This window comes from Carlito syrichta, unplaced genomic scaffold (genome assembly GCF_000164805.1).
Source record: "Carlito syrichta isolate Samal-C Ts95f unplaced genomic scaffold, Tarsius_syrichta-2.0.1 Scaffold120546, whole genome shotgun sequence".
NCBI lineage: Eukaryota > Metazoa > Chordata > Mammalia > Primates > Tarsiidae > Carlito > Carlito syrichta.
The window spans coordinates 224,329-247,301 of record NW_007064642.1 but is presented as its reverse complement, the minus strand read 5'-3'; the positions used below and the strand labels follow the sequence as shown (position 1 = coordinate 247,301).

At 38.5% G+C, this 22,973-nt stretch overlaps 1 protein-coding gene across 3 annotated transcripts in view; it reads left to right on the top strand.

Moving 5' to 3' along the window:
• Positions 1-22,973, top strand: part of KDM5B (lysine demethylase 5B) — a 51,705-nt gene that overhangs the window by 13,319 nt on the left and 15,413 nt on the right. For all 3 annotated transcript variants that reach the window (XM_008048123.1, XM_008048124.1, XM_008048122.1), the window contains 12 exons: positions 2,686-2,805; positions 4,567-4,725; positions 5,733-5,914; positions 7,171-7,333; positions 10,604-10,723; positions 11,942-12,136; positions 14,827-15,008; positions 15,169-15,293; positions 16,550-16,700; positions 16,863-16,977; positions 17,804-18,159; positions 19,955-20,093. In XM_008048123.1, coding sequence (XP_008046314.1) covers positions 2,686-2,805; positions 4,567-4,725; positions 5,733-5,914; positions 7,171-7,333; positions 10,604-10,723; positions 11,942-12,136; positions 14,827-15,008; positions 15,169-15,293; positions 16,550-16,700; positions 16,863-16,977; positions 17,804-18,159; positions 19,955-20,093 — 2,007 coding nt within the window. The remainder of the gene's footprint in view (positions 1-2,685; positions 2,806-4,566; positions 4,726-5,732; positions 5,915-7,170; positions 7,334-10,603; positions 10,724-11,941; positions 12,137-14,826; positions 15,009-15,168; positions 15,294-16,549; positions 16,701-16,862; positions 16,978-17,803; positions 18,160-19,954; positions 20,094-22,973) is intronic.

The following is a 22,973-nucleotide window of genomic DNA, read 5'->3' as shown; positions in this document are numbered from 1 at the left end:
CTCATCTCTACAATAAATCAAAAAATTAGCCAGGCATGGTAGTGCGCGCCTATAGTTCCAGCTACTTGGAAGGCTGAGGTGGAAGGAATGCCGGAGCCCAGCAGGTTGAGGCTACGGTGGCCGGGAGCGGCCACTGCACTCCAGTCTGGGCGACTGAATGAGACTCCAACTCAAAAAAAAAAAAAAATAGAGATATAAGCCAGGCGCAGTGACTCACGCCTGTAATCCAGGATTTTGGGAGGCGGAGGCGAGAGGCTTGCCTGAGCCCAGGGGTTCAAGACCAGCCTGGGCATCTTGGTAAGACCTTGTCTCTACAATAAATAAAAAGAAATTAGCCTGGTGTGGTGGTACACGCCTGTGGTTCCAGCTACTTGGAAGGCTGAGGTGGAAGGATTACCTGAGCCCATCAGGTCCAGGCTGTAGTGGCCTTGAGTGTGTCACTGTACTCCAGCTTGGGCAACAGAGTGAGACTCTGACTAAAAAAAAATAGATAGATAGATAGATAGATGCCTTGAGTGTCACTGCACTCCAGCCTGGGCAACAGAGTGAGACTCTGACTCAAAAAAAAAAAAAAAAAAGATATATATATATATATATATATATACACACACACACACAGAGATAGATACATAGATAGATAGCTAGCCTGGGCAACAGAGTGAGACCATATAGATAGATAGATAGATAGAGCCCATATAGATAGATAGATAGCTAGCCTGGGCAACAGAGTGAGACCATATAGATAGATAGATAGATAGAGCCCATATAGATAGATAGATAGATAGCCTGGGCAACAGAGTGAGAGTCTGACTCAAAAAAAAAAAATATATATATATACACACACACACACACATAGATAGATACATAGACAGATAGCTAGCCTGGGCAACAGAATGAGACCATATAGATAGATAGATAGATAGAGCCCATATAGACAGATAGATAGATAGCTAGCCTGGGCAACAGAGTGAGACCATATAGATAGATAGATAGATAGATAGATAGATAGATAGATAGATAAATAGATAGATAGATCGACCAATCGACCGACCGACCAATCTAGAGCTATGATCTCACAGTGTATAGAAAACCATTGTTAATATCTTGGTGTATTCATCCAGGCTTTTTTCTCCTTTAAACAAATGAAATTACATAAGTAATTTTAGTAATCTGCTTTTGCATTTATATAAACATTTTCATATAGCAATGTGATTATTGGTGTTTTTCGTAGTGCTTGGTATCACTGTTAAATACTGTTAAACTCTAAAAGGGTTTTACTATCACCTATATGAGTATTATTTTGTATTTTGAAGCAGTCGGTCTATTACCTTTATGTTAGAGTTGTATTATAATATATAGTAAGGAGGTTTATTTTAAATACAGTGTGGATATAAAAGCTTTAGTGCTTTTTATATGGCAATGTTAAAACATAAGGGTGTCCCCATTAAGGGAAGGTTATTAGGTGTAGGACAGAGCAGGGCCCATGGGTGTTAGAGGATTTAAATATTATATCATTATAGGGATCACATTATCAATGGATCTAGAATATTTCAATTCATTGGCTTACCAAGATCTAGGGGAGCCCCTGTTACCTCAGTGTTTCGTTGTTGATGGCATTATTAGATTATAATCAAATATTGTTTTTCTGAGAGCCATTGTTTCCATCAGGTGATTTATTTCAATTTTGGATCTATTATATGTTGATTATTTTCACTCTCAAGAGTACATTGTTTCTCACTGGTTTTTATTTTTATTTTTTGTTAGGTTTTTTTTTGTTGTTGTTGTTGTTGTTTGAGTTGGAGTCTTACTCTGTTGCCCAGGCTGGAGTGCAGTGACAGGCTCATGGCCACCGCAACCTCAACCTGCTGGGCTTAGGTGATCTGCCTCAGCCTTCCAAGTAGCTGGAAATACAGGCATGCGCTACCACGCCCAACTAATTTTTGGTTTATTGTAGAGATGAGGTCTTGCCAGCTTCCTCGGGCTGATCTCAAACCCGCAGGCTCAGGCAGTCCACTTGCCTTAGCCTCCCAAAGTGCTGGGATTACAGGCTGAGCCAATGAGCCCAGCCTATTTCTGTTTTTTAGTGAGAATCTCACTGTCGCCCAAGGTAGAGTGCAGTGGCATGCTCATGGCCACCTCAGCCTCGACCTGCTGGGCTCAGGTGATCCTTCTGCCTCAGCCTTCCAAGTAACAGGAACTAGAGGTGTGCGCCACCATGCCTGGCTAATTTTTTTGATTTATTGTAGAGAAGAGGTCTCACCAAGTTGCCCAGGCTGGTCTCGAACCCCTGGGCTTAGGCAGTCCTCTCACCTCCACCTCCCAAAGTGCTGGGATTACAGCCGTGAGCCACTGCGCCTGATGTGTCTCTGTTTTAGTTTTTTAGTATTAAAAACATTATTTGATCCTGGAGGAAGTCAAATCTTTAGGCTGCTGCTTTATAAATATTTAAATTATTCCACATTGTGGTTGTTAAAATAGACATTTTATTTCCTCACTATTAAATAAATATAATTTATTTGCTTATGAGAATTACCCCATTTTTCAGGCAGGTAAATTTTAAAAAAATATAGACCTAGCGTATAAGTAAAATAAATAAATAAAAACCTTGCTTTTTTATCTGTCAGTTTGATGTTTGACCAGATATTTAGCATTTGCATAGAACATAATTTTCTTTTTTATTTTCAGGAATGTAATAAGCCACAAGAAGCATTTGGCTTTGAACAAGCAGCCAGGGACTATACCCTCCGTACTTTTGGAGAAATGGCAGATGCGTTCAAATCTGATTACTTCAACATGCCAGTCCATGTATGTACATATATATGCTTTGATTTAGAATTTTAAAAGTGTACTTGAATGCAGATTTTAGTTGAGACCTCTTTTTTTTTTTTTGAGTTGGAGTCTCAATCTGTTGCCTAGGCTGGACACGTGGCACAGTAATGGCTACGACAGCCTCGATCTGCTGGGCTCAGGCAATCCTCCTGCCTCAGCCTTCTAAGTAGCTGGAACTACAGATGTGTGCCACTATTCCAAGCTAATTATTTTTTTTATTGAGAGACTAGATCTTGCCATGTTGCCATGGCTGGTCTTGAAATCCTAGGCTCAGATGGTCCGGTCCTCTTGCCTTGGCCTCCCAAAGTGCTGGGATTACAGGCATGAGCCACCATGCCTCGCTGAGGACTCACTCTGCTAGTCATTATCATGCAGAATGAAACCTTTAGTTTGTTTAGTGGTATTTGAATTTCATAATACTTTAAAGTACGTTCTAATATTTTATTTAAGGATTTCTCTAAAGGTACCTCTTCCACACAAATCATACAGCAACAATAACAGAATACCATTAAGGGAAATCATCAGCAATTCTTGAACCCAGCAAATGTAATTTAAAGAAAACTTAAAAATTTATTGAATCACTGTGTGTGCCCAGCAGTGTATTACGCATTGAGAGCACTCTATTGTATATTGTTATATAATCATAAGTTAGCATTGTAAACTTCAGGTTAATAGCCTGTTGTTAATTCTTTCTTACTCACTTGGAAGCATAAACATAAGCATTCCATCAAATGAGTATAGCAGCAATAAAATTCACTACAATAATGCTAGATATTTAACCCATGGTTTTTCTCACTACTAACAGTGCTGCAGCAAACACTTCATGCATATAGAACTCTCTTTAGTTGGATTATTTTCTTGGGATGATTGCTACGGTTAGATGAGAGTTATTCTTCACTCCATCCCAATTGTTATATAAATTTATGCACACCAGTAATTTATGAGTGACACTGTTTTCCCCTAACATTGCTAAATCAGCTGTTAGTTTGGACTGTTTACTTGCTTAATGGGCTTAAATTTATACTCCATTTGAATTTTCAGTTCTTTTGCCACCTCGTGCATTAACATTTCCCCATATATTTGCTTAACCAGTCCTGATGATATGCCTGTGACCTCTTTTATTTGTGGTAAACTTTGTATTTTGATGGATATTAAAAGATGTGGACATTGAGGGATAGACATTTAAGTTACCTGTCTCTGTACTTACACCAGATTAACAGCAGATCCTTGGAACTCCATTTGGTGGCTCTTTATTCTAAGGACAGGCTACTGCAAAGTAACGGCTGTTTTTTGTCATGCTCTATACCCTGTCTTTTTTCATCTTCAGTACTTACATTACTCTCGGTCAGATCTAGTGAAAAGAGTGAAAGGATAGACTCAGGTAATGTATTTGAAAGCATCTCAAAGTACAAAGTATCATTCAGGTAACACCATTAATACTATACAGTTTGTGTTACATTTCTCAAAATACAAAAACACCTCAAGTTTGTAAATACCAGCAATTTGTTTTCCTTGGATTTCTTTTGCAGCTGTGGCCAGGTTGGTGATAGGGGAAAATGAATTCTTAATTCTTATGCCTTTTAGTTATAAAAATTGCATGGCGTCAATTATGAAACATTATGGACACAGTTTTTCCTTAGAATACTGCTCTTTGATTCATATCACTGAGCTTATCTAGGCAGATTGGTCACAGTTTGTGAGGAAACTCGTTTTTTCTATTTGTTGTTGTATCTCCAGATGGTTCCCACAGAGCTGGTTGAGAAAGAATTTTGGAGATTGGTAAGCACTATTGAAGAGGATGTCACAGTGGAATATGGAGCTGATATCGCCTCAAAGGAATTTGGCAGTGGCTTTCCTGTCCGAGATGGAAAAATCAAACTCTCACCCGAGGAAGAGGTAGACTCAAACTGTGAGGCACTTTTAGTCTGGGGAGAAGCTCTACATTTAAAGCTGCAGTTCAGCATATCCTTGATCTAAAGGGCATAATACTGGATTAATAGCAGTCTTGCTATGAAAAATAAAAGCCCATATGGTAGTGGCTTGGAAATTGAGTTATTTATTGAAATTCTACGTAGTTGCCCTGGAGTACCTTATGATTACTTTCAGCAAATCCCTAATTACCTGATTTTAATGATTTCTAGAAAAGTAGAAAGGGCCTGCAGAAGAATTTGAGTCCTAACTGTACTACTACATTGAGGTGATATGAGAACATTACTTATCACCCTTTACCTTCAGATTCTATAACCTTTGTTTCTCCTTTTGAAGAAAACATGAGGGATTGGGAACAGGTCTATCTTTGAAAACTTGATTGTTTATGAATCTAATATTTTTCATACTAGCAAACTTCTAGGAAGATTGCTATTTCCATCCTGGTAGGAAAGTCAGATTTTTTCAAGTCTTTATATAAATATGAGGAATTTTCACAAACTGAACACACCATGTAACCAGTACTGACATTTCCAGCATCCAGCAGTCTCCCATTTTGCCCTCTTTTTTCACTACTTTTCCTCTTTCAGGCCATTTTGCCCTCTTTTCCTTCACTACTTTTCCTCTTTCAGGCCAACCACTATCTCCTCAGGATAATCACTGTCCTAAATCGTATTACCATAGATTTGTTTGCCTATTTTTGAACTTTATGTAAGTGGACTCAGGGCATATGTTCCTTTCTCTCTTTATATATATTTTTAAAAAGAGATAAATACAAAAGTATATACTGTATGAATCCATTTATATAAGGCTCAAAACTTGGTAAAACTCATCTCTGGGCATCTTAGAAGTCGGCACATTGCTCCCTCCTCTTGTACTACACCCACCCCTCATTTTTAGCCAGCCTTTTGAAAACAATTCTAAATTGTTAGCTTAGCTTGGTTTAGCTGAACTTTTCTCTTTTGTTTTCTTTTTAGGAGTATCTTGATAGTGGCTGGAATTTGAACAATATGCCAGTAATGGAGCAGTCTGTCCTTGCTCACATTACTGCTGACATATGTGGCATGAAGCTTCCTTGGTTGTATGTGGGAATGTGTTTTTCTTCATTCTGTTGGCATATTGAAGACCACTGGAGCTATTCAATTAATTACCTGCATTGGTGAGAAGTTCCAAATAGAATCTATGAATAATATTCAAACTGGGTAGGAAAGCATTCCTTTTGAACTCCGATGTATTCTAACTGTCTAAAGAGTGATGATCTACTCTTTTTCCTTAAAGTTTTTCACTACCATTAGGACAGAAATCCTAACAAGACAGTGGTTTTTAAAGATTCCTAAAGCATCCATGAATTCCCTGAAATTGCACACGTATTGTTTTGCAAATATAACATATTTCTCGGAGAGAAGGTAGATAGATTTTATCTGAAGTAAAGAAATCTTTACTCATAGAAAAACCACTGAACTTTCCTTTTACAATGAAAAAAAATCCCATTTGGTGGAAATAGTAGCCCAGATATCCCTTTGGGAAAAGAGTGGAATATAGGTGCCACAGTGTCCTCTAGTTCCTTGTGACTACCATCTTCTCTTTAGCTGTGCTGAATTCAGGCATCACTATGAATAGTAGACTGAGCCTCATCCTTAAATGTGTGGGTGGGATGGGGAAGATGTGGGTACAGATACTTCTGAGAAATGCTTTACTGTTTAAATTCTTCAATCAAAGCTATTTCTTCACATCTGTTCCCCCTCCCCTACCCCTGGCTATTTATCTTGCTTCTAAAAAATATTTGAAGATCTATAACTCACTCAAATCCTTACATAAGGAATTTTGAGGATGTACCACAAGAAAGAATTGGCATATGTATGTATAGCATCAGTTCTGTTTCCCTAGGCAATTGCTCCCAGCTGTAAAATGAAGATTATATTTACCATACCTCACAGGGATGTTTCAGATTAATTGGTTGACAATTTAAAGTGCTTTGAAGAATAAGAGCTCTTTAGAAATGCTAATTGCCTTATTAGCGTTTGATTTAACCTCATCTGCCAGAATGGGCAAGGGAAAAGGAAGATGGAGAGTTGCCATCCCTTGTCAGTTGCTATAGAAATTATGATAACCATATATCCTGCAGCTAATGTGATACTCTATATTCTTAGAAACTCTAGATATCTGCACTTTTCTAAAGGGTCAGATAAAAATGGGAGGGGGAGAAAGACTTCAGATGGAAATTCTCATGTTTATAACTTTATACTCGAAGGGGGGAAAAATGCATGACATATGTTAGGATTACATTTCTAATGATACTTTGGTTTCAACATTCCTTTGTAGCTTAGTCTTATAAAGCAGGATCTGAAAAATATAACTGATTAACCATTTTGTGTTGGTGTTGCAGACTGAATTATTTTCATAATCTATTTCCAGGGGTGAGCCAAAAACCTGGTATGGAGTCCCAGGGTATGCTGCTGAGCAGCTAGAAAATGTAATGAAGAAACTAGCTCCAGAGCTCTTTGTGTCCCAGCCGGACCTGCTCCATCAGCTTGTGACCATCATGAACCCCAATACCCTGATGACTCATGAAGTGCCTGTATGTTCTGGGTTAATCCTCCTGCCACTCAGGCTTAATTCACTACTTCTCTTTTCCAACATTACTTATTTTTTATGAAGTTGATTTGGTTATGTATTTTCCATAGTGTAATTGATAGCAGAAACAGCTGTTCGGTACAGTTTGGTACTATATAGCATTAACACAATGGGACTCGATCCTCATGTACCATAAAAAACTTATTTGTTGCAGGCAGTAACTAGATTGCTTAACAGTCTTGCTTTGCAAATAAGTGCAATAGCTTTTCTTTTCGTTGTATAGTTCAGTGGCTTTAGTACATCCACAGTTGTGCACCTATCACCACTAATTCTTTCTGAACTATTATTTTTGAATAACTTTAATCCTGCAGTCAACAAAACAAAATTGAAAAATCTTTCAATGTACAGTAATTTACTGTGAAAATGGCTAGATTATGTTGTATTTAAGTATAAACTCTGGTGTCAGAATCCTTCATACCCTGTCCCCTACTATAAAAAATAATTTTATTTTATTAAACCTACATGATTTTAGGCCAGGCATTGGTGGCTCATGTCTGTAATCCTAACACTTTGGAGGCCAAGGTAAGAGAATCACTTGAGTCCAGGGTTTGGAGACCAGCCTGGGCAACATGGCAAAATCTCATCTCTACAATAAATCAAAAAATTAGCTGGGTGTGGTGGCACTCCTATAGTTCCAGCTGCTTGGAAGGCTGAGATGGAGGGGTTGCCTGAGGCCAACAGGTCAAGACTATGGTAGCTGTGTTCAGTCCACACTGCACTCCAACCTGGGCTATAGAGTGAGACTCTGATTCAAAAACAAAAACTAAAAACCCTACATGATCTTAATTTTAAATGATGAATTGAAATAACGCTCTTGGTAGATCTTAGTTATAGTACACCTTCACCCCCAGTTAAACTTATTTCAAGTGAAAATACATTTGAAGATCTTGAACTTGGATTTTAGGGTTCCCAGTTGAGAGGACAGAGATGCTCCCACAGTGGGAGGGGATTCGAAGGGGTTGCCCTTGTTAGGCAATTTTATCATCATTTGAACATCACTGCGTGTATTTCCACAAACCTAGGTGGTGTAGCCTATTGCTTACCTGGGCTACATGGTAGAGCCTGTTGTTCCTAGGCTACAAACCTATACAGCATCTCACTGTACTGAATAATGTAGGCAGTTGTAACACAGTGGTATTTGTATACTTAAAAATATATTTAAATATAGAAAAAGTACAGTAAAAGTACAGTATTGTAATCTTATGGACAACCATTGATCTGAGGTCTGTCTATGACCAAAATGTCATTATGCAGCACATGGCTATGTTGGCTTCCCTTTGGAGAATATGCTGAAGATATTTCAGGAGGCCACATTGAAATGTATAAAGTTGAATAGTTCATCTTAGCTAAATAAAACATAAATGATACATTTACATTGTTAAACTGAATTCTTAATTTTGTTGTGACCTAAATTTTATGCTTTTGGGTTCACAGGCTTGCTAATAGGGGCAGACAGAATAGACTTTTATTTGAAGGTTCATAAATTATGCATGGACCATAGCTTAGAAAATAATGATCAGTAAGTACCACATTACCGCCATCTCCTCCTTGTTGGTATTTTCCTCATTGATTTTTTTTTTTCTTTCTTCATAGTTATTGGTAAATAAGAGTAGCTTTCTCTAAATTAGATCTGGCCCTGGTGTTTTAATAATTGAACAAACTATCTGGAGCTGTATTCTGGACCTACAGAGATAAATGAATGAACTCTTTGGGTATTTAGGGACTCAAAATTCAAGGAAAAAGAAAGTGCTTATAGAAATAATGGAAGGGTAATGTGGTTGGCTCTCAGTGGTGCCAACTAGAAAACTGATATGTTGACTCTATTGAGAATCAGAAAGGACTCATAAATGAGATAATATCTGAAATAGGAGCTGGAGCTGATAAATGATCAAATATATTTGGCAAAGATTCTGGGAAGGAGGAAGTAGTCCAGGTACAAGGGATGGTACTCCTGTGATAGATAGTAGTCTTTAAACTTTATAGTGTATTGGAACCCTGAAGGGCATATTACCACATAGACAGCTGGGCCCCACCCCTAGATTTTCTGATTCCGTTGGTCTGCGGTGGAGCTTGAGGATTTGCATTTCCAATAAGTTCCCAGTGGATGTTGATGCTGTTGTTCTGGGGACCACACATTGGAGAAGCATTGATATAGCGGTATAGAGGCTTGAAAGTCATCTAATAACATTATACAAGGATTTGTGTGCCCTAGAGCAATATAGATGCTTTTGAAGCGAGGCTGGGAAGAAGAGGGGAATGATGAGAGATAAATTGGAGTTCCAAACCAGGAGAGGCTTCATGTTATGAGATTCTTGAAATTAGAGTGGAATCTCTTTAATAGGTGGTAGAAGATTCTATTTTGGGATAATATTAGAATATTCTTAATTGTATCTATATTTGGAAAGATGTGTCTTGAACCGTAATGTGGCTAGCTTCTTATAGTTATAAGCTGTTTTCTGTTCAGATGCTAATCAATTTTGGTCTTCTTCTGGGGGTACTGCTCCATCTTGTGGCAAAAATTAGTATCTCTAGGTGATATTCTACCACAGTAATTTATTTTTTCCTGGTTCATTTTTGCTAGAAAGCTGACAGCTGAGCGTGGTGGCTCATGCCTATAATCCCAGTACTTTGGGAGGCCAAGGTGAAAGGAATGCCTGAACCCACGGGTTTGAGACTAGCCTGAGCAACTTGGCGAGACCTCATCTCTACAATAAATCAAAAATTAGCCAGGTGTGGTGGCGCTTGCCTGTAGTTCCAGCTACTTGGAAGGCTGAGGCAGAAGGATTGCCTAAGCCCAACAAGTCAAGGTTGCTGTGGCCATGAGCGTGCCACTGCACTCTAGGCTGGGCGACAGAGTGAGACTCCAAATTTTAAAAAAAGCTGCTTTTTCTGGAGAATCATCTAATGGTCTATGTCCAGATTATCTTTAGTGAGAATGTCATTTTTTTTAAAAGTATATTTTATTTTAAAGATGTGGAGTACAATTCAGGATTAGGTATACAAGTGGACATCATACAGGTAAAGTTTGGGCCTCTCTCTGTTTTGAGATCAAGTACCCTTTTTTAGTTATGTGCCCCCCACCCCAGCAGTATCCCACTCCTGCCAATCCCTTTCTTACAGTGTTATGGTAAACGTCAGGGTCTGCTTATGAGTGAGAACATGTGGTACTCAGGAGAATGTCACTATTTAAGATCTCCCATTTCTGTCTCTTTAGGTTTACAGAACTAATCAGTGTGCTGGGGAATTTGTGATTACATTTCCAAGAGCCTACCACAGTGGTTTTAACCAAGGTTTTAATTTTGCTGAGGCTGTTAACTTCTGCACTGTTGATTGGGTATGTAATTATTATTTAGTGACCTTTTTCTAATTTACTGTTTTTCCTGGGGAAATGGTATATAATGTATTAAACAGTGTCATGTACTTAGATGCTTCAACCCATTGCTATTCAACTGGCCCGTCTGCAAATTATTTAGCAGTCCACAATGAGATAAGTCACTTGTACCACATTGTAAGTCAAGCATATATTAACTAAGCATACTGCTTAGTTCAGCTGACATTGTTTTGTTTTGTAGCAAGACTTTCTTGATGAAGAAACAAGTCTGTTGATTTATATTCTGACTGAAGCTCAGCATCTCATTGGAGACTGGTAACAAATAATTTCAGTCTGAAGACTTGCTTAAGTTATCCACAACACAGCAATTTAATGACACATTTAGCTTCAGTTATTGCAAAGTTTAATTTTCATATTAGTATTAAGACTTTTCATTAACCGAAAAACTAGAGGAAGTATGTGTGGTGTTAAATCAAATGGATTATAACTTTGTTACAGTACTTTTCTGACTAGTGGTGCTCACTGTGTCTATACTTACTTTCCATTATGCAGCTTTTGGAGTATTATTATTTCCTGAAGTAGTTTAACTCTACCGGTTCACCACAATTATTTCAGGAAATGTGTAAATTCATATTTCCAATTAAATTCTACATTTTTGGCTGGGCATGGTGGCTCATGCCTGTAATACAAGCACTTTGGGAGGCGGAGGCAAGAAGATTGCCTGAGCCCAGGGGTTCGAGATCAGCTTGGGCAACTTGGTGAGACCTCATCTCTACAGCAAATCAAAAAAATCAGCCAAGTGTGGTGGCACATACCTGTAGCTCCAGCTACTTGGAAGGCTGAGGCAGAAGGATCACCTGAGCCCAGCAGGTCAAGGCTGTGGTGGCTGTGAGCGTGCCACTGCACTCTAGCTTGGGCACAGTGAGACTCTGACAAAAAAAAAAAAAAAATTCCACATTGTTGTGAACATCAATACATTGCTGATAGATTGGTTTATTTTTTTAAGTGCTTTTTAATAAAGATACCTAACGTGCCATATCTTGGAATGCAAAAATAAATAAGGCCTAGGGCCTACTCTGGGAATCTGGTTTTAGGGTTAGCAAAATGATCTGTGTTATGACCCAGAATGTAATATTTGGTAATTTGATAATTCAAATCAGAAGCCTTTGCAAATAGAAGAAAGAAGAATGTTATATAATTTCCTTCTGTCTTTTGACACAGCTACCATTAGGCCGACAGTGTGTGGAGCATTATCGCTTACTTCACCGTTACTGTGTGTTTTCCCATGATGAGATGATTTGCAAGATGGCTTCCAAGGCTGATGTGCTAGATGTTGTAGTGGCTTCAACTGTTCAGAAAGATATGGCCATTATGATCGAGGATGAGAAAGCTTTAAGGGAAACTGTCCGTAAATTGGTATGTATTAGTAAGGTTCTTATCACTTTAATATCATTTTACATCTTTTTTTAAAGTCTATTTGGTTTCCCTTAAGTCCAATTTAATAGACATATAGTAATATATCATGGTAGTTTTAATCTGTGCTGATCTTATTTGCCATCTGAATGTCTATCTCTTTGAAGTATTTGTTCATATGTTTATCCTTTTTTATTTGTTTTTTTAAAAATTGTGAGATTTGGCCAGGCTTGGTGGCTCAGCCTGTAATCCCAGCACTTTGGGACGCCAAGTAAATTAAAAACTAGCCGGGTGTGGTAGCGTGCGCCTGTAGTTCCAGCTACTTGGAAGGCTGAGGTGGAAGGATCGCTGGAGCCCAGCAGGTCAAGGCTGTGGTGGCCGGGAGCATCCACTACACTCCAGTCTGGGTGACAGAGTGAGACTCCAACTCCAAAAAAAAAAAAAAAAATTGTGAGATACTTTATATCCTGCATAGCAGTTCTTTGTTGGATAAGTGTGTTGCTATATTTTCTGTCAGTGCTTGTCTTCAGTCCTCTTACCATTGTCTTTCAAAGAGCAGAAGTTTTCATTTTGATGCAGTCTAATTTATTAACTTTTTTCTTTTGTGGATCATTTGTTTTGTATTCTATTTAAGAAATCTTTGCTGGCTGGGTGTGGTGTCTCACACCTATAATCCCAGCACTTTGGGAGACAAAGGTTAGAGGATTAAATGAGCCCACAGGTTTGAGACCAGCCTGGGCAAGTGAGACCTTGTCTTTACAATAAATTAAAAAATCAGCCAGGTGTGGTGGTGCACGCCTGTGGTTCCAGCTACTTGGAAGGCTGAGGTGGAGGGATCGCCTGAGCCTAGCAGGTTGAGGCTGCAGTGCCTGTGTGTGTACCACTGCACTCTAGCCTGGATGGACCTATTTTTGGACTCTGTTCTAGTCACTTTGATCTGTGTGTCTATTCTTTTGTTAATATCAAATGGGTTTGATGATTGTAGCTTTATAAAGGCCTTGGAATCAGCAGTGTAAGTCCTTCAGTTTCATTCTTTTTAAAAATTGTTTTGTCTCTTTTAGTTTCTTTGTTCTTCCATGTAAATTTTAGAATCAGCTTATTAATTCCTGCTGGGATTTTGATTAGAACTGCGTTAAACCTATGGATAGTTTGTGGAGAATTAATAGCTTCAGGATATTGAGTATCCCTGACTATGGACATGATATAATTATGTATTTCACGTTTTTTGGCACTATTATAAATAATTTTTTTAAATTTAAATTTCTAATTTTTTAATTGCTATTCTTTAGAGATACAGTTAACTCTTGTACACTGACTTTGTATCCTGCAACCTTGCTGAAGTCACTTAATTTCTAGTTACTTTTTCATAGATTCTTTTTGGACAATCATATCTGCAAATAGAGTCACATTGATTTCTTTAAAATGTGCCTTTTTGGGTAGAATCCTAGAGCGCTGGCTCTCTAGAACCCATTATGAATAACTAGTAGATTACCCACCTTCCCCTGACATTTTGCAGTTGGGGAAAACACTGCCCAGTGGGTTTAAGCGATTTATCAGGATCTTTCATTAAAAATGGTAGCTATTTCAGAACTTTGAGAACTAGAATTTTTTTCCTGATACAGGATTTACAAATTAAAATTGGGTCTGAACTATATGATTCATTCTCAGCTAAAATCCATAGTTGTCCCTTAACCTCATTTTAAATAAAGATTTTCTAACTATCCCCATCCCATGAAGTCCTTTTTAATAATTAATCCCAGATTAAAACCAAAAATTCATTCATTAGCATTTTTCTTACCCTCTCATCTTCGTCAGTTCATATAATTAGCAGCTATGAAATGATCAGATTGTACAACATAAAAGAGTAGAGCAAAGGATCCTGATGGTTCATAAACTGATTTAATCAGGAATAACATTTTCAAGGTTAGGTCTGGATCTAGTTTTAGATAAGGAGAAAAGGTGATAGAAGTTTGGTCTTTGGATGACAAAAGTTATATCCCAGAAGGTCCCTTTAGATGTTAGGTGGTACACACTATGTTGAAACGTACTGGTTCAAGACCTTATTTTTCTTGACAGTCTTTGAGTTAAGGAAATGTTTTATTATGACTTCCGTCTTTCCTACCACACAAATTTTCTAACTTAGTCAGATAATGACATCCTTCCAGATAGCTTCTCCTATAAAAGTCTAAGAGGCCACTCAGCGTCTTCCTGTGCTCAATAGTTTCTGCATAATAGCCTTTTCTACTTGCCCCATCTTCTTTCCTTTTATTTTTGTTATTTTTATAGATTTTCCAGCAAGATCACTCTGAAACCCTATATAGTATTTCCTTAGAAGTAGGAAGCGTATACTTTTCCTTTGCTCTTATCAATTCCTAAAATGTGGACAGGGCCACTTAGGGGCAGAATAGAATAGACAGCTAACCTAAGTAGTTTTACGGAGCTATTAATAAACTGTTTTCATACTCAAATCAAGCATAAAGACCTGCCTTGTCCAAAAAGTTATTCTCCTTAGACAAATGAACGTGCCTGTATTTGCAAGGTCATTGTTACTTTGTATTCAACACTTACTTTAAATCATACACCCCAATTTTGGTGAGACTTTTTTCTTTGAAACGCCACTACTGCTGCATGTTTGTTTTGTGCTGGTAGACTATATTATCCTTTGGAGTCTATAAAGTACCCCTTTATTCTAGGGAGTAGTTGATTTGGAAAGAATGGATTTTGAACTGTTGCCAGATGATGAACGTCAGTGTATAAAATGCAAAACTACGTGCTTCATGTCTGCCATCTCCTGTTCTTGTAAACCTGGCCTGCTTGTTTGCCTACATCATGTAAAAGAATTGTGTTCCTGTTCTCCTTATAAATATAAATTGCGGTGAGTAGGAAGAATGATATTTTTTTTGGTATGGAAAACACTGCATCCTTACTAAAAGCTTAATGACATCCTTGTTCTAGGGCTGAAATATTGAGAATAAAACGTCTAGTTTTCTCCAAAGCAACATGTCTCAAAACAAAGTCTGGTGTTCTGTTTCTAGGTATAGATACACTCTGGATGATCTCTACCCTATGATGAATGCATTGAAGCTTCGAGCAGAGTCTTATAACGAATGGGCCTTGAATGTGAATGAAGCTTTGGAGGCAAAGATCAACAAGAAGAAAAGTGTGTGATACTGAAAATGACTTGGTGAACTCACAAATTGGGGCTGATTGTGATGTAGCCAACTTAAAGTCAACAAGACAGATGACTCGGAGCAGCCTGACCTCATTCGTGGTTATCCCCCACACAGCCAGGTTTCCAGAGCATTAGCAGAGAGGGTTTTAAAGCCAGGCGTGGATGAGGCAGATGTCTTTGTGTCACAGTAAAGTCTTGATATATGAAATGTACAACATCATCTGTTGAACAAAATTCATATTGTTTGGAAACTATACCTTTGTCTCAGAAACAAAAGTTTCGCGTTACATATGGAACCCTTGAAAAACTTTTTTTTGTGTGTGTGTGTGTGTGTGTTAGAGTCTTGCTCTGTTACCCAGGCTGGAGTGCAGTGGCACACTCACGGCCACCACAGCCTCGACCTGCTAGGCTCAGGCGATCCTTCTGTCTCAGCCTTCCATGTAGCTGGAACTACAGGCGAGTGCCACCACGCCTAGCTTGTTTTTTTATTTATTTAGCGACGAAGCCTCACCAAGTTGCCCAGGCTGTTCTCAAACTCCTGAGCTCAGGTAGTCCTCTCACCTTGGCCTCCCAAAGTACTGGGATTACAGGCTTGAGCCACCACGTCTGGCTGAAAAACTTTTTTAAAAATGAAAACAGATCTTATGACAAAGGCACCATGACATTAAATTAGGAGTCTCTGAAATGCTAGTTTATTACTTCTTAGTTCTAATGAAAGTTAAGGTTCCTGGCAATTGTCATTCTCTTTGAAAGTCACTACTTTCTTTTCTATCTCTTTCAAAGTGTTTTGCTTGCTTTCCTTTCTGTAGCTCAGCAGGTAACTCTGACCTCTTTCATTTAGGGGAAGGGAGCCATGTCACTGTCTCTGAGTAACTGGTTTGCTCTAGAAACTGAGCACACTAGTTGACTGTCAACTACAGAATAAAATGCAGGAGGAAGAGGTGGTTCAAGCCACAATCAGATGTGTGTTTGCTTTCACAAGTCAGTTTTTCATTTTTTTTGTATATCTTGTCAGGTCTTAACATTCCCACATTGAAGTCTAGTCCCTTGTTTAAAAAACTTAATGCTCAGTCACACCCCCCAAAAAAGTCAAATGAACGAATTAATGATCTAAAACATTGCAAGAATTTTAAACTTACACTTCGAGATAAGAACTAACAAAAGCAATCTCCCCTTCTGAATTTTATGTCAGTAGTAATAAACATAATAATCACAGGAAAGGTGACATTTTTCTTTATTCCTAGGCCTTGTCAGCTTTAAGGCTTTAATTGAAGAATCTGAAATGAAGAAATTCCCAGACAACGATCTTTTGCGACACCTTCGCTTAGTCACCCAGGATGCAGAGAAGTGTGCTTCTGTTGCACAGCAGTTGCTTAATGGCAAAAGGCAAACTAGGTGTGTACTTCTGACTACTTGAGTTTGGACTTACTGGCACTTAAACTTGGAAACCTGTTGTGATTGGCTTTTTCTTCTGTTTTATATTCCTGTGACATTGAAGCTTGGGAGTGGTGGACATATATGTTCTTACATGACTTCCTTGGACCCTTTTCTTTATAGGTTTCGATCTGGTGGAGGGAAATCCCAAAATCAGTTGACAGTGAATGAGCTCCGACAGTTTGTAACACAGTTGTATGCTCTCCCCTGTGTCCTCAGTCAAACGCCATTGCTAAAGGTAACCAGAGAGGAATGTATGGGAGGATACTTTGGTAATCCTATATTTTGTAAATAAACTTGGTTGGTATCATCATTAAGTAGTCTTCTTTAGTGATTAATTTGTATGTTTATTTGCAGATGTTTTTAATAACACATTGGTACCTGTATAGTAAGATATTTTAATAGGACCATAGTTAAGAGATAAAGTTGAAAATTATTGCTATTTTTTAAATTTTATTTATTTTCGGAGAGCGATCTTTCCATGTTGTTCAGGCTGGTCTTAACTCCTGGCTTCAGGTGATCCTCTCCACTTGACCTCCCTGAGATTTTTACTTTGATAGTGGCCATCAGCTAGTGGCCATCAACTAGTTCTTTTTTTTTTGAGTTGGAGTCTCACTTCGTCACCCAGACTGGAGTGCAGTGGCCACTCCCGGCCACCGCAGCCTCAACTTGCTGGGCTCCAGCGATCCTTCCGCCTCAGCCTTCCAAGTAGCTGGAACTACAGGCATGTGCTACCACGCCCAGCTAATTTTTTGATTTATTGTAGAGATGAGGCCCAGGCGTGTCGCGAACCTGCAGGCTCAGGCAATCCACTCACCTCAGCCTCCCAAAGGTGCGGGATTACAGGCTGAGCCACCGAGCCCAGCCATCAACTAGTTCTTACAGTTGGTATAAGGTCTCTGTTGTAGCCTCTTGTTTGTCAGTGAGCTTAGATGTTTTCTTAATCTACCCATATTGTTACTAAAAGCAAATGGGATGATAAGATTCTTTAAGATTCTTAAGTTTGAAAGAAGCCAATTACTGACATTACTGTTTTGACATAACAACCTGTGTATTTTTTTTAGGATCTCTTGAATCGTGTAGAAGATTTCCAACAGCATAGCCAGAAATTACTCTCTGAGGAAATGCCTAGTGCAGCTGAGCTGCAGGACTTGCTCGATGTCAGCTTTGAATTTGATGTTGAACTTCCACAGCTTGCTGAGATGCGTATTCGTCTAGAGCAATCCCGTTGGCTAGAAGAGGTGCAGCAAGCTTGCCTAGACCCCAGCTCCCTCACTTTAGATGATATGAGACGTCTCATAGACCTAGGTGTGGGGCTGGCCCCATATTCGGCAGTGGAAAAAGCTATGGCCCGGCTGCAGGAACTGCTTACAGTATCAGAGCACTGGGATGATAAAGCTAAGAGTCTCCTCAAGGCCAGGTAAATAAGCAATCTCACATCTCTTCCTTGGGGAAAGTTGGAAAATATATCCATCTTAAGCATAGGTTGGCATATAGCCAGTATTCAATAGCTATAGTTATGCATGTAGAGTACATGTAGAAATAGATGAGATATTGGGAGACTTCTTTAGGACCTGGGTAAAAGTACTAATTTTTCCTTCTTTTGATGATTATGAAATGAATGAATCAAATGGACATGACTTTTCTAGAGGTAGTTTAATGAAATTACCATGAAACTCATTACTACTGTCCTTGAGAAAATATTTACAAATAGGTGGAACTGTGTAAATCCACAGTTAAAAATTAGGTCCCAAGGAGTCTTAAAGGAAATGTCTGAGAGTTAATATGTATTGTTCTATAAAATGAAGATACTGCAGGTAATTTTGAAGAGGAACAGCACTGTATATTTGTGCTACAGTTTAGTAATTCAGGGTAGCTTATCTGTTTTTGAGGGATTTGATTGAACTCAGACTAGCCATATGAGGGGGAGAAGAGAATAAAGCTTCTCCCTAATCTTGCTTTCTGTGTGACAGATTTCATTGGTTAAGTTGACAATGTAGAGCATTCAGAAATCTAGGTTATTAACATGCTGTTGTAATCCTAATGCAGTAGTTACTGAGCAGAGAAGACATAAAATTTTATGGTACTATGCTTTAAGTATATTAATATCCTAAAGAATTTTCCTTTTCTTAGTGAAAAACTGGTATGAATCTTGACAATGTATCTAGTTTAAGTTAGTTACCTTCTGAATATGAAAGTTTGTAGTTATACCATCGTAAAGTCAGGACTAAGTAGAGCTTAAATGTGTCACTGAGTCATTGGCTTTTTATAAAATCTGGGCAACCCGCTCGGGTCCCCTCCCACTGTGGAAGCTCTTCTGTCCTCTCAATAAATCCTGTTTTCTTTAAAAAAAAAAATTATGCTCTTAAATCAAGTTAATTAATGCTTTATACTTTTTACTTAATTATTACTTAGTGCTTTTTTAAAAGACAGGGTTTTTCTCTGTCACCTAGGCTGGCATTCAGTTGCACAATCATAGCTCACTGTAACCTTGAATTTCAGGACTCAGACAATCCTCCCACTTCAGCTTCCAGGGTAGCTGGAGCTACAGGCACACAATGCCACACTCCGCTCATTTAAGAAAAAAATTTTTTTAGAGACAGTTTCTGTGCTGCTTTTAGGCTGTTCTCAAATTCCTGACCTCAAGCAGTTCTCTCACCTTAGCTTCCCAAAGTGCTAAGATTGTAGGTGTGAGCTATTGCACCCAGCCAGATGCTCTTAAATCTTATATAACCATTTGCAGCTATTTAATTTGTTATCTAGTAGTCAGTGCCATTTGAAAAAACTTATTTGTCACACTGAATTTTCTTTGAAAAGGATTTTTCTAGTCTGTTTGATAACCATAAGAAAAATGAACGAGCTGGGCACAGTGGCTCATGCCCATGGTCCCAGTACTTTGGGAGACTGAGGTGAGAGGATTGCCAGAGCCCAGGGGTTTGAGACCAGACTGGGCAAGTTGGTGAGACCTCATCTCTACAATAAATTTTTTCAAAAATTAGCCAGGCATGGTATGTGCCTGTAGTTCCAGCTACTTGGAAGGGTGAGATGGAAGGATTACCTGAGCCCAGAAAGTCGAGGCTATGGTGGCCATGAGTGTGCCACTGCACGCCAGTCTGGGCAACAGAGTGAGATTCCAACTCAAAAAAAAAAAAAAAGAAAAGAAAAATGAACCATCATGTAAGATACTATGAAGTCTTTGTGTTTAAATTTTGAAGGCCACGGCATTCATTGAATAGCCTTGCTACAGCAGTGAAGGAGATTGAGGAGATTCCTGCATATCTGCCCAATGGTGCGACTCTGAAAGACTCAGTGCAGAAAGCCAGAGATTGGCTTCAAGATGTAGAGGCCTTGCAGGTTGGTTTAAAAATGTATATCCTGGACATATAAGCGCATCTTAAAGAACAGTAATAAAAAATTTGTAAAGGATAATATGTTAGATCTCACTGCACAGGATTCAGTATTTTGGAGGTTGACCAGAAGACTAATTCTATTCCTACACATTTGGATGTACTCACAAGCTATTATCCTGACCAGTAGGTTTAAGTATTTAAAGCTTGGACAATTTAATGACTTTTTCTTGGAGCTGGGAAGTCTTCCATAACAAACTTGATTGAGTACTTGATTAAAGGGAAAGTGTTAAAAATGACTTGTGAGAGATAGTGTACTTTTTACTCTTTTACATGTATGGTTACCTCTTGTTGGCTTGTCAACAACATTGGAGTTTAGGCAGTCCAAAGTAGCAGATACATGAAATTAGTTACAGGATTACTTGACCAAACTAGGCCCCAAGGCCCAGAATTTTCATCAAGTAGTGACTTAAACAAAAGTACCCTCTCAACCCTGCAAAAGAAATGAAACTTAGCAAGTTCCAAAGCAATTATCTAAAGTATCCAAAGTAGTTATCACCAAGTATTTGTGGCCCTGTGCTAGATGTTATGCTTACTGATTTGTATATACTGTTATAGCCGGATTGCGAGTAAGGAGATGCCAACATGCAGAGAGCCGAATTATGAGTTCTTTAATAGCCGGTTGTCGAGAGTGACTGGTACCAGAAAGATCTCTCTACCCTGAACAAAGTGAGCAGGGCTTTTGAAGGCAGAAATTATATAAGCTGTACAGTTTGATTTACATTTTCTTGGCAGAATATTTGGTTGTGAAAGGGTACAGATGGCTACGAATTTTGCAACTAGGGAATTTCCAAGCACCAAGGGGAACAAGAATGTGGGTTACGGGAAGGTTATTGGAAGGTTACACAAGGGGGTTATTTCTAGGTTAAGATGGAGGATCTGTTACCAATGGAGTTACTTATGTCAAGCAAGCTATTACAGGCTATTATAGGTTTTACAGATAGATATTTAAATACGTTTAAAAAGAGCATTAGATCGACCTCTGTAACATTGTGTTTTTGTTTCAGATTAGAAAACGCAGTTTATTTAAAAAGTAAATTAGAGAAGATTCACCTCCCAAGGTAGGGGAGGGGTCCAAAGCTAAGAAAACACGTCTGCCACAGCTCAAAGAGCACATTGCCAGACTATAGCTTAGCAGAGTAATGGCCAGCATTGTTAAGGTACAGAAAGAATGCATTCCATGGTCTACCCAGTTTTCAAAAAACTGGATGACTTAATTGGAAAGTGATTGGTAGGTGTCTTCCTTTATCTAGTCATCATGAACCAGTAGGGCTTATGCCAACAAAGAATCCTAAGTTCTCTTTTGTTGAATGCTTCAGATTCCAGGAATAAAATGCCGTCTGATTTTCTGACTATTTACATAATTTTAAGTGGTGTTAATTTTCTGATTGCTATCAAGAAACACCAAACAGAATAATTCTAGACAAATGTTTGCAACAAAACATCTGGGCATCTGTTCTAGTTAATAGGGAAAAGAAGATACATTGTTTGAGAAGCTTATGTAATTAAGCGACCAGGAAACCAAAGAAAAAACAAGGAAAGTATTTACTATATACATAAACTTCCTTAATGGGAGTTTTAGATGCAGGCTCTTGTCTATGATTGTTGGTACTATAGCAATTAGTTTTAGCCATGGTTCTTTTCACTCCGTGATTCGTAGCAGCCAGAAGGTGGGGTCATGGCAATAAAGAGAGGCTGGACATGCTTCTGGATAGGGTTATTCCTTTCATATTTTATATGCATATGCTACTTACTGTGTTTGCAACAGTGCCCATAAAGGCAAAAAGAAAGTTTTGCTTCATTCCTGAAAAAAAAAGTCTACTCTTTTTTTGTATGTTTAAGGCCTAATAGAGAGACATGAGTAACAATAAGGAACTACTTCATATTTAGTGGATCATTTACAAATGTTGTCTAGTATTCTGCTTTATACATAGAAAGCTCTCCATATAGTTTTTAATCGAATACCATAGGAATGGCATGTGATATGAGTTATCTTCTTATTTAAATGTCCATTAGAACATTTATACCCCAACAGATCCAATCCTATAAGAATACATACCCAAGGCAGTAAAATATCAATCTACCCTAGTCTTCCGTAGTTGTCCTAAAAATGTCCTATATGGTTGTTTGTCTAACTCAGGACCACATGTAGTACCTAATTGGTATCTCTTTAAGTTTCTTTTAATCTTGTTGGGTTCTCATCCTCACTCCATTTTTTTCTCAGATCACTGTCCAGACAGTTATCCTATGGTATGTTCCACCTCTGGATTTGTCTGATTGTTTCTTTGTGGTTTGTTCTAGCCTCTGTATTTCCTATAAATCAGAATTTAGTTTCAAAGTTTTGATGGATTCAAGTGATACATTTTTTACTAGAATATATCAGAATGTCAGATGATATTGTATGCTTCATGTTGCATCATGTCAGGAGACGTATCTGGAAATTTCAGGAAAAACTCTCAAACTGTATTTTCTTCTGCTCTCATACCACAACAGTAGTCATTAACACAGAAGACTTCTGTGACCAAATGTGGTGGAGTTTGTCCCATACATCAAGCAGTGGACACCAGCTGTTCTCCAATTCCGTTCCACACTGTCTGCTTCGCAAGGTTGAGGGCTCAGTCCCCAAGACTGCCACTTCCCCCTCCCCACCCCCACCCCACCCCACCCACACACCAGTTGCAAGTCCAAGCCTCCATAACTTCTGATTGACCAGTTTCAAGCTGGGTTTCCCATGACCTCTCTTAGGGTTTAATTTACTGAAGCAGTTCACAAAACTCAGGGAAACACTCTGTTTACTGGTTTATTATAAAGGGTATTGAAAATGATA